General features: G+C 40.4%; 1 protein-coding gene across 1 annotated transcript in view; it reads right to left on the reverse strand.

Moving 5' to 3' along the window:
• Positions 1–6,413: 6,413 nt before the first annotated feature.
• The window catches only part of PRTFDC1 (phosphoribosyl transferase domain containing 1), a 40,366-nt gene continuing 34,683 nt past the window's right edge, over positions 6,414–12,096 (reverse strand). Inside the window, exons 6-8 of the mRNA XM_042816487.1 lie at positions 11,663–11,709; positions 10,102–10,178; positions 6,414–9,493 (exon numbers count right to left, since the gene is read on the reverse strand). Of these exons, the coding sequence (XP_042672421.1) occupies positions 9,446–9,493; positions 10,102–10,178; positions 11,663–11,709 (172 nt within the window). The 3' untranslated portion in view covers positions 6,414–9,445. The remainder of the gene's footprint in view (positions 9,494–10,101; positions 10,179–11,662; positions 11,710–12,096) is intronic.

Genomic DNA, 12,096 nt, shown 5'->3' on the forward strand with positions numbered 1-12,096 from the left:
AGGCTCACAGTAGAAAACTCCAAAAGGAGGGATCTCCAGAAAGAAATCTTTCCTGAGTGGCAGTCAGCCCTTAAATGGGGGCTAGGAGAGGTGCAGCCAGGCTCTACCCCTTCTGGTCACGCAGCTGAATCACCTTCACCTGTGCTCCCATGGCTGACCCAGTGCTTGCCCCAGGTGATCAATCAGAGGTTCAGGCTGTGACTCAACAGTTCCCATACAAGTGCTTTACCCTTGGATGTCATCACGCTCAGCCATCCGTGCCGTTGGACGTACCTCCACTTTCTTCTCAAGAGCAACTTAAAAATATGAACAATGAAGGAAAGATGGTGTCCAGAAAGAACAAGAGGACAGCACATGACCCCAAGCAACACAGAATATCTGGGTGGGAGGTGCTGAACACACACAACTGCTACTTTCAACTGTAGTTGTAAAGGAACTGAAAGAAATCCGAATTAATGTCACGAGAGCTCAGAGCGAATGGCTTGGCACAAGCCCGGCCTGTGGTTAGTTTAATCATCTATCCGGCTCACCCCTGGTAAATCAGGGTCAGGAAACAATGAGAGGGCTGGGGACTGTTTGCGCTGTTGTTTGCTGACTGCCTGTTTAAAGGAATGTTGGAGGAATGTGCCAAGAATCTGGCCTGGTCAGGGAAAACGTTCTCGTTTTTGAAAGACTGACAGACCTTTACAAAAAAACAGGCAAGAGCCGACGTGTCAGTGAAGAGCGCCGAAGCCAGCTCAGCTTCTCGAAGTTTCTCCAGCTACTAGAAATATTGGAACCAGCAGGAGAAGCGGCTTCACAGAAGGCCAGGCTTGTGGCACTGGGCATGGCCCCTGTTGGTGCTGCGGCTCAGGGAGCTGCTGGCAGCAAACTTCATGCTGTGAGGCACCTGCACACTGAGCGGTGAGTGGCCTGTGCTGCATTGCTGCCTGCTTCCACGTCACCACCCTCACCTGGGCCAGAGTGGAGATGAGGCCCTGTGTCTGTTTATCGCTAAGGGCTCACAGAATGAGAGAAATTCTAGAGCTAGCTGTTCTTGCTTTAAGGCTGACTTACTGCACCCTAAAACGTCACTGGAGTGAGAAAGAATAACCTCCTGGTGGCTGAAATAACTCAGTGTTCTGATGGGAGCATCGCAGTGCACTGTCAGAGATGCACATGGAAAGAAAAAGTGAGTGAATGTGCTGTGGAAAGCATGAAGGAAGGCAAAAAGAAATTTGACTGGGGTTAGTAGTCCAGGTGCTGCCTTTCTAACGTACTGCTCTGTAATGCACTGAGCCTCTAAAAGGAGAAAGCCAAAGCAGTGGGTTCCCTTAGCCACTGTTTCCAGCATCAATAAAGCTGAGCTGAAGAGAGAGATGGGGCAGGGATCCTGTGAGTGACTGAAAAAAGCTGAATGCAGGAGAATCATAGAATCAGAAAATCGTAGAATGGCTTGAGTTGGAAGGGACCTCAAGGATCATCAAGATCCAATTAGCAGGGTTGCCAGTTGCTAAATCAAGTCCTAGACCAGGCTGCCCAGAGCCCAGTTCAACCTGGCCTTAAACGCTTCCAGGGACAGAGATCCACAGCCTCTCTGGGCAGCCTGTTCCAGCACCTCATCACTCTCTCAGGAGTTTTGGTAGAGTTCTGGAAAACAGTGAGAAAATGGGAAAGAGAAAAATACATTTTAGCTGAAACTTCATTAAAAACAGGAATAAAAATACTGGGTTTTGTTCTAGGCCATTTTTCTATGTCCATATTTCTATTAACAATTATACATAATTAAGAACATTTTGCCTTTCACAGAACAATTAACGCACAGGGAAACATGCCCAATTGTGTATTTTGAAGCTAACTCTTAAAGTGAGTTTATTGTGATTATTTTTATATAACTCGGAACAGTGAAGGAAAATTCACAGGACTTGATTTCAACTTAGATGAGCCTATAGACTGTAAGCATTTGCTTCCCTGCAGTGAGTCACTTGAAGACTTTTGAAAATATGATGGAGGGGCTTTTTGCAAAGCGTGTCAAGGCAGAGGAGAATTTCCCCCCTTCCCTCCCAAAGCCCCAAACTCTCCAACAATAATTTGTAAGTTTGGAGCTCCTTATCTGTTATTAGCTATGCTACAGATAAATACAGCGCCGGGACTACAGGACGCTGCATTTCCATATGCATCAACACATCTGAGGGAGTGAAAGCAGCAGCTCCTTTCACCAGCAGCGAGAGGACACTGGCCAGGCCCTGCTGCTCCTGTGCTTAAGTGCCTCAGTGCTGTAATTTTGGCAAAACCTAAACATGGAAATTACCTACATACCTGATTTTCAAAATCCTTCACACTCACCTAATTATCTACACTGAGCCATGGGCTGGCACAGGCTGTAGTCAGGAGTTTGGGGCCTGTAAAGCAGCACCCGGCCTCAGGAGGCAGATTAAGAGAAGAGGTTGGGGACACAAGCGGGAGCAGCCAAGGACGAGAAGAGCTGGTGCTGGCAAGAAGCTCAGAGGAGGCAGCACTGGCACTCGTGCAGCAGCTTCTCAGAGGAAGGGCAGGGATGCTTCAAGAAGTTAACTCAATGACTTTCTTTTAAATTTAGAGCATATTCTCAGTGAAAAGCTAACTCCTACGTCTTTACAGTTTTAAACTGTGATCCCATCTGTTCTAAAGTTGAGCGCTGAGCTGGGAAAATACCAGGAGACCTCAGCATGAGGCTGGGGATGAAGCTGGTGGTGGGGCTGCCATCTCCTCTCTGCCACCATGTCCTCCAGAGGTGATTCTGAGGAGTCCTGGCCAGTTGTGCATTTGATGAACTTTACTGAGAATCAAATAACTGCATTTCCATTCTATTTGGTAGTGTATGAAATTCAACTGAAAATTTAAATTCTTGGAGTTAGCAACAATACAGGCATTTCTACCTTTAGGCCGATGCCATTATTCTGGCATGCTGCAGGAATGACATTCACATGGAAAATTGCTATATTTTCATACTATTTTCATACGTACACCTGTACTACACTAACTAAAAACTAGTCTGATAACTTGCTGAGACTTCTAGGGGTGTAACCAGGGGATGTGAGCACTTGTATTCAGTCTGTATGTCTGTGGAGGAACTGGGCCATGTTATTATTTTGCTACCCAAATACACAGAACAGGTGTTCCTTGTTCTTGAGGAGCTTACACACAATTTTCACAACCTATTTTTACTTTATAAAACACTTTTGTTCTCCTGCATACAACAATTTAAATGTCTCATGCTGAGGCTTAGACAGCATAAACACAGTTTGAGGAATGGAAAATAACATCAGCAACGCTGCGCCCGTCCGAAGAATTCAGATCATCCTGAGGTAGTGCCATGATGTACCTTGACTTCCTTCTTCCCTTTTGCACAGGAAATGTGTTCTTGTAGTTGACTCTTTTTCTATAAATAAGTGGGACATAGTCAGGAAAACACTCACCAGCTTCAGACTCCACTTTGCGACTTATGTGGGGACAATATCAAAATATTTTGATGCGTATTTCGGCTAGGCTGCTGCAAGATATGGTGGAGGCTTGACAGAATCAACTGCATGCCAGACCTGACCTGGATAAACCCTCTTCTATTCTTGGATGATACTGGAGCCAGAAATACGACAGCGAAGCAGGATGTTGGTTGTGCAAATTTGCGTGGCCATGGGCAGATTCCTCCCCAGCTCACAGGCAGCTGCAGCCAGGATGCTACAGGGCCCTAGGAAAATACAGAAGGCCTTGGCAAAGCTGGTGACACATGGGACTCTCTCTGTGCTTTGCAAACCACTTAGCTTCTCTATTTTTATACTTTTGGACACAAATCAGAAGTCTTTCTCCCCCAAAACTATCTCCTTCTTTTCTTAAATATCTCTCATAGAAGATATCTGTAACTGCCTGCTGGTGGTATTTCAGCTGTTCTTGGGGTGTGTTTTCCCTAAGGATGACAAACTCATCCATATTTGTGGCACATTCCAATTCTGCATTCACCAGATCATCCTTCACTTTTACTCCCAGCACCTGCTGAGCTCATAAACTCAGAAAAAAATTTCTGCCCTATATAGACTAGGAGAAAATGGGAGAGATGGAAGTAAAAGATGTAGGGAATAGGGTAAAGCCTGAGATGGAAAGACTCTGAAGCCTTAGAAAGTAAGAGAGACTGTGAGCAACCACACTGGGATCTAGTCAGATGAACTAACATAGATGCATAATTTGTTTGATTAAAGGCAAAGAGAGATTCAGATTTACTTTACATAGCTGACTCTGTCTCATACATAGCTTAGGCAAAACAGTATTTGGAAGCTTAAATTGGCTGTTTGTAGTTAAATGCTTGAAAGCAGTTAATAGCATCCTGTTATTATGTACAATGCCTTCAGGAGGAAGAAAAGCAATTTTGGTTTATTACGGTTTTCTTTCCTATATGGCACAAATGGGCCCAGGATCAAACTGTCTCTCAGCAGAAACCTTCCTTGTCCACACTCATTCAGCAGGTCATATTTAACCATTTTCAGTATCCTTCCTGTATGCTCACTAGTGGACTCATTCCAATTAATGTTCTACAGTTAAAGCTTGCAAGGACACCTCATTTTTTAACCTCTCTTACTCTGCTGCTCTGCTACTGCTGAATACAACTCTGTCTCTGGCCTGCCTTTGGTGCCATGAAAGCTGTCTGCTTTTTGTCTCTGTCTGTGACTGTTTAGGCTGAGCTATGTCTTCCAAAATTCAAATTTTGAGCACTCTCACCTGATTCCAAATTTCCTAAGAAAAAGCAGAAACACTACTCCAGTAATCCTCATGAAAACCCAAACAAATAAATCAATTAAACACTTGTATGACTCAGAAAGACAAAGAGATATTGATTCCCAAATCAAAGAATGACACAATTGTACTTGCCTCTCCTTTTCATTCTGGTACCTCCCGTTTTCATCCCAGGTTGCGTGTTTTCTCATTCTATCCAGATTGGGAAACAAACATATTTTCAAAGGAACAAAACCTGAAGGATGTGGGTAGGCACCTAACCAAACAAGTGAAATCCCATAATTTCTTGGATACTTACGAACTTTCAAAAATCCAGCCCTGAACAACACAGAACCAGGGCTTATCTTTCCTGGAAACAAACAAACAAACAAACAACTGTCCGTGAGTGACATTAAAGTGACAAGGATTTGGTTACGATGCACCAGGATAAAGGAGAGAATACCATGTGACAAAAGATGTACCTAATGAAACTAGAGAAAAACAACCTGATGAAAAAAGGTAAATACTCGTAACAATTTAAGAAAATGAAATAGCTAAGAAAAAACATTTCAGGATATCACTGATTTCTTCCATTGCTCCCATAACATCTTTGATGTTTGTGGATGTTTTTCTACGCAATTTCAATAGCTGTAAATGTGTAGAACTGACCTTCCAGCAAGTGTTGTCCCTTGTCAAGCCTTATGACTTAACAGCTCTGGCAAATGCGGGGAGCTTTACTAATGGTAGGACCAGAGGGTTTTGCAACAAGTGATTTAATCTAATGAAACGCTGTGTCATGATTAGAAATGAAATTTTCTTGTCATTATCAGAGGTCCAATCATGCAGGTCTAAAAGAGTACTGGATCACAATAATAAAGTCACTTTTGTTTCTTTCTGCAGTGGAAAAAGAAGGGAAAACTGTCAGGACACTCCCGAAGCAAACTAAAGGTCAGTCTTTGAATGGTATCCAAACCTTTTTCTCCCTTAGTATTACAAATAAATTGCTGTACTGCAGGCTCCAGCTGTTTGCCAGTAGTTCACTCCTCTGTGCAGAAGCAGAAGGAACGAAGCATGACAGCAAAGTACTGCACTAATTGAGTCGAAGTTTTTGCCAATTTGGAATTTGTGTTGTGTTCCAAAAAAACCCGTGGTAACAGCGAAAAGTGCACGTGTGGATACGTGTGCTCATGTGAGAACACAAAGGAACCAACCAGTGGTTTCTGGGCAGAAAGAAGGATGGTGTCAGCTCATAATTCCTGGCAGAGGAATGTGCAAATTTCTCTCTCCAGTCTAAGGAGGAAAATAAATTAAAATACCCTTCATAGAATGCTTAGACATTGCATTCATCTCAGCTCCTATAGGTAGACAATCAGAATTTCTGGAAAACATTTGAAAAGGTAAAAGAAGGAAAGACATTCCTAAATCGATGGCTTCACAAAAGGGAAAGCAGGCTTCTATCGCTTGTTGTGATACTCTGTGCTTTTGAGATTCTCATCTAATTTTTAACTGAAACTGAAAATTAAAGTGTTCCAGGGAGCTAGAGTCAATCGCAGGCTTCTTGTCTATCAAGTCTGATTACAACAGAGGCTTTCAGTGCTCTTTTATCTGGATACAGTGGAAATGCAAACATATGGAGAGAAGCTGATTAGGTCTTTTTCAGTCTAAAGAAATACTAAAATTTTAAACTCCAGTATTTTTATTCCAATGAACGTTATTCTCACTACAGAGCAGTAGAGATGATTCCTGTCAGAAGTACATATCCAAGTTAAGCATTTTATTGCGCGCAAAGAGTGATGATTTGACTCCTTCCCAGGCCAGAAGCTGTTCTGAATACGGCATACACAATTTGTTTGTTTGTTTTAGCAAACACCTGAATGTCACATAGAAATGTAATTACAAAAACAAAAAGCTTCTAAGATTAACACAGTATGTTCAGGAAATGCATCACCAATAGTAAGCAATCAAAAAATCCCAGGCACATTTACTACTTTGTTCAACTACAAATACAAGCATGCAGCAGCATGCTTGGAAAAGAAATAATTACGTACATACCAGTCAGGTTATTTAAAATTCTTTTACTTTCAGATATTTTGGAACTGGACCAGATACAAGCATGACTGAATTGAATGAAATCTAAAACCTGAAGACTGCTAAACATTTACGGCAGCTTTAAACTAAATAACTGCCTCTGTTCATTTGTATTCAGTAGGTAGGGAAAGGATGCTGGTGTTAAGAGCGCATGAGAAGAAAAACTGAGACGAAAATGGATGCCTGCCAAATACATGAACACAATGTCCAGAAAAATAACTGATGGTAAAGAACATCCTCTCTTCTTCAGCAACAGATGTTACTGAACTGATTTAAAAAAAATACATTGCTTTGTGGGTCATCGAGTGCAACTGCAACTGAAAAAATGCTTAGTGGCCTTTCAGTTCAGGAGCACTGTGACACATGCAATCAACACTGTTATTAAGCCATGAAACAGACATGGGAAAAAGTAAGGGTTGTTTTTTGTTTGTTTGTTTGTTTTAAATTATCTGAACAGAATGGAAAAACTAAACTCAACATTATTGAGACATATTTGCATAATGACCCACTGCCTGGACGGGCTTTGTTCTGTAAGGGTACAAGATTCAAATATGATGTTAGAAGTATAAAACACCTCTTATTCACAGTATAATTGCACATGTAAATTCACTACTGAAATTCATATAGTGCTTTCTCACTGTGTTTAAAATACGATGGCAGGAGAAAATAAGTTTAACTTGAATAAACATTCCAATTTCTTCTTATATTTTCTATAATTAAGTTCTTTTTTGTTGGTTACATAGATTTTAACAACCTGAATCTTCCAAAGAAACAATTTTGACAAAGTCTGAATGAAGTGCATCTACATATTTTCACACTAATTTCATGCTAATTCACCTGTTACATTCTTTTGTTGTTGTTGCTGTTGGCTGATCATAGCCGCAAGGGGAATTGGGCTGCACTTTTTTGAGATGAGAAGATAAAAGGACAAAGTCTCAGGGATCTCCCACATTAGGCTTAAGCATGTCAGCCTGCACCACCTGTCAGTGCTACTGAATCCATGGAAAACAGAAACATCAAGTAAAACTTTCATACTCTCATAGAAGGAAAAAAGATGAAACTTCTTTCAACACCTTTCACCAGAGGTGTGGGCCTCTCTGAAGCAGAACGTTATTCTGTAAAGGAAAGCTTTTCAACATAAATCTTTAAAAATATAGGCTAAAAGAGTAAAGAAAAAAGGACTTCAACATTAATCTAGCAATTGCAGTAATTCTTTGATCTCACTTCATGTCATTAACATCATGGATTTTATCCAAATAGAAGTAGATTATGAGTGACAGGATACATTCATAAGGTACATTTAGATTAACAATTAAATGCATGTTTTGGAAGAGCTTTTTGGGATACGCAAAATATGCTAAAGCGGGAAAACAAACAACTGTGCATTGTAACAAGAGTTCTTACAGTATCTGTGTTAACTTAAAAGAAACCCACGCTGATAAGAATATACCTCTTGCAGTTCAGAGTAAAGCTGTTGGTACAGAGCTGCTTACATTTGCTTCCCTCAGGAAGTTATTGAGCACTGCTGTATACAGCACAGAACTAAATGTTTCAACTAAATACAGCATGTAAACTAACAGACTTCTTCCAACACAATGTACGAGGGAAAGAAGGAATCTCCAGAGTCTACAGCATTTACAGGTTAACTTATTGCCCCTGTTCTCCTGCACATTTTTTCCTTTCTGACACTAGCTTTCAGCACTGTCAGATCTGTATTCCTTAAAGAAGACATACAGTCACAGCAAGTCTCAACTCAGACATGCCATGACAATCAATTTGGCATTAAGTTATTGTTTAACATTAAACTTTTGTGCTTGATGAGGTTTAATTAAGAAAATACACACAGAACACTATGCTAATTTTTTCACTTGCTTGTGTACTACAGAAGTCGAAGGATACTATACAGAAATGGAAGCCTGCCTGGTGTTTTCTCTTGGTTAAAATTCAGCACATTTAACTGATAAGATCTATGCTACATCACCTACTAGAAGCAAGACAACTTACAAGCTCAGATCAACAGTGTCTTGCAAAGGTCCATTTTGTACCAGCACTCTAATTCAGTGCATTCTGAGAGTTACAATTTCCATTTGGAAGAGGCAGTGAGGACTATCTGAAGTCATACAGCATACAACTTCAGCTGAAACTTCTGAACCGTGGAACTAAATAAAAATAATGTTTTCAGTTTGGTAGCAGCATATCCAGCCAAAATCACACGGACGCTGAAGTTCCTAAAATTCTCTATAATAAACTTAATGCACATAATGACATTTCTGAACAATTTTTGCAACACATTATGAACACATAATGTGAAGTACATTAATTGTAATGGATGGAATGATGGACTGCACAAACAAGATGCATTCACAGTGAGCTGAGACAAATCATTAGTAAAAAGAAATTATACCATAATTTTAGTACTTAAAACATGTAGTAACTTTCAATGTCTACTTCAGATTTTAGATAGGAACACTCACTTCTGTATATATTCATCAGTACCTCAAGAGTAAATCCCTCATTACACTGAATTAATAGAAACAGAAGTCAGTTGAACTTCCTTGTGGGAGATGCTTGAAGGAGTGCAGTCAAATTTCTTCTTCTCTGAGCTTACAGATCTTCTGATGAGGGTGTAACTGCTTCAGACTCTGTATTTTGCTTTTCCACGGTCATTGATAACACATATGTGCTGAAAAAAAATTAAACACTGATTACAACAGCATAGTTAATTACATTATTAATCATTAATGCATTGTTCAGAAATAATTCTGTCTGGCCAACCCAGTAATCTTGCTATTATCCTTCCTCTCCAGAGACCTGAAATTGAATTCTGATTTCACTTTCTACTTACTGCAATTTCTGGCACTCACAATTGCCAGCATCCAGCTCCACCCCTGGAAGTAACATAGGAAGCAATGACAGGCTAGTGAAGTTTGCATCATTATCTAACTGAGAAAAGGAACATAACAGTAAAATGCCCAAGTTGTCTAAAGTCGCTGTATTTCAGTTGTTACTGCTGTCACTGCATTTACTGGGAGTGAAGGAACTGTGAAGTTCTAGGTGCACAGAAGATAGAAGCATGGCAGAAGTGAAAACTTCTGCTCTTAGTGGCTAAGAGGCGGGAAGGAACCATCCACAGTGCTGAGCAGCGACTCCTCTGGATTATCTGAGCTTTTGCAAGGAGTTCTACACTCACTGGGAGGATCCAGCCATGGCTTTAGACCCCAGGAATAAGGTAAATTACAGTCTCTAAAACTCCGTAAAACAGTGTTTTCTTTTTAAAAAAAAGAAACTTACGTTCAGATCTCTGAAGTACTCGTTGTAGTCTAAGGCATAACCTACCACAAATAAATCTGGAATTTCAAATCCATAATCTGTATTGAGATAAATAACAAACAGCATCAGTACTAGATAGGTGGCTTCTATATAGCCCTTAAATACATCTGTTGGTTTCCTGACCAGAAAGCTACGGATAGGCAAAGTCAGTTCAGGTTATGTTACTTTTGACTAAGACACCAAGGTCAACAAGCAGCCCATCATGCTCACAGACTGTTTGTGACGGGCTTGTGAACAGTCAGTGGAGACCAGGAGAGCTGTTTACAATTACCAGTGGTACAACAGACACATTGTTTAAGGAAACCAAAATCAGAGCCAAAAAATTCTGCTCTCCAGAAGGGGCAGCTCCATTGGTATATGCATGCGATGACAACTGTCCAGAAGCACATAAATGACAAAAAAAGAGTATAACTTTAATTCAAAAGTTGCTCACAGAACTACTCAGAGAGTTGTGTATTTTCTTCTGAGGGTAGGCAAAACTATTATGCATATCATCCTACCAAAACGTGTCACATGCTTCTTAAAGCCCAATCTTACAAAGACTCATGCCCATGCCTAACCAAGTAACTGCATGCAGTGCGGATGAATCATACAACTCACACACTTCAAACCAATCTTAGACATGCACCTGTATGAGTGTGAAGTTCTGTGCAGTATCAGCACTATAGAAAATGAGTTAGACTCTCTCTGAGTTGCCTGCTATGTAACCAGAGAACAGAACCTTATGAAGACACCTTGGAATCACAGATCCAATATGTGAGGAAATGACATAGCACTGTTAGTGATTTAAAGGGTGACCTGATGCTTTATAAAATTCATCACAGTAAAAGTAAACAAGAAAATGGAAAAAACCTGTTGTAGCCACATACCTGATACTACATCATTTTTTCTATGAAATCTAAAATGACAGTAGCTTGGTACAGCTTCATTTAGGGCTCTGATTAAGCATAGTACAGGTACCAAAATTGGAGAGAAAAGTGGTGCTGCTATGAGAAAGCTTAAAAAGCCCATTTTATCTTTTTCTTTTTTTTTTGGGGGGGGGGGGGAAGGGTGAATATTATGTTACTGTATCAGTGTTTACCCTTTAAACAATAATACTTCTCAAAAATATATTTTTAAATGTTACTGTGCTATAACTACACACAACTTACAAGTAATGAGGTCACTAAGAAAAAGCTTTTGTGTTCCAGTGAATTCCAGCAGCTCCTCTAAAGAAAAGTTAATAAAGAAGGAAAAGGAAGAAATGGACTTTCTCTTCCACATAGCTTGTCAGGGACAGGAGAGAAAGCAATCACCTTTCATGGGTAACACTTAACCCCTTCATAACTTCCTTATGAAATCTGTACTCTGCAGAAAACATCAAATAAGGCTGGGATTAAACCATAGTTACACAGATCTTTCAGTTGCATCCCATACTCCCCCTGCCAACTGATATCTTACAACACTTCTAGCAGTCCACCTAATGACAGAATAACAGTAACTTCTTGAACTGGGATATAAAGAAGTTCACAACAACACTTACAGTCTGGTCTGTACCTATCAGGCCAAGATGTTCTTTTCACCAACAAACTGTAAAAAACAAAAAAGTCTAGATATTCACCAGAATAAAAAAACTGTTTTCTCTGTCAAAAAATAAATAAATAAATGAATGAATAAATAAAAATCAACCCACAGCTTCTGAGCCACATGAATCACTGTTTGTTACCTTTCTGCTACTTCTTTGACAATAATCTAATGATAGGGAAGAGATGGGTGTGTTTCCCTTCAAAGTCTATCAATGCCAGTCTTGAAATGGCTGGAGAGGAACGAATGGGGCTGAATGTCACTGCAGAACAATATAATGGCATTTCCTCTCCTGTCCTCCACCCTCCCCTTGGTGACTCAGGCAGCTTCTCTGCAGAGCTCCCCATGTGATAAGGCAGCACAGCTTTAAAGCAGGATCTTGGAACAGGAATC

Source organism: Centrocercus urophasianus, unplaced genomic scaffold (assembly GCF_019232065.1).
Source record: "Centrocercus urophasianus isolate 14NV4802_14NV808 unplaced genomic scaffold, USGS_Curo_1.0 seq_16, whole genome shotgun sequence".
Taxonomy (NCBI): Eukaryota; Metazoa; Chordata; class Aves; order Galliformes; family Phasianidae; genus Centrocercus; species Centrocercus urophasianus.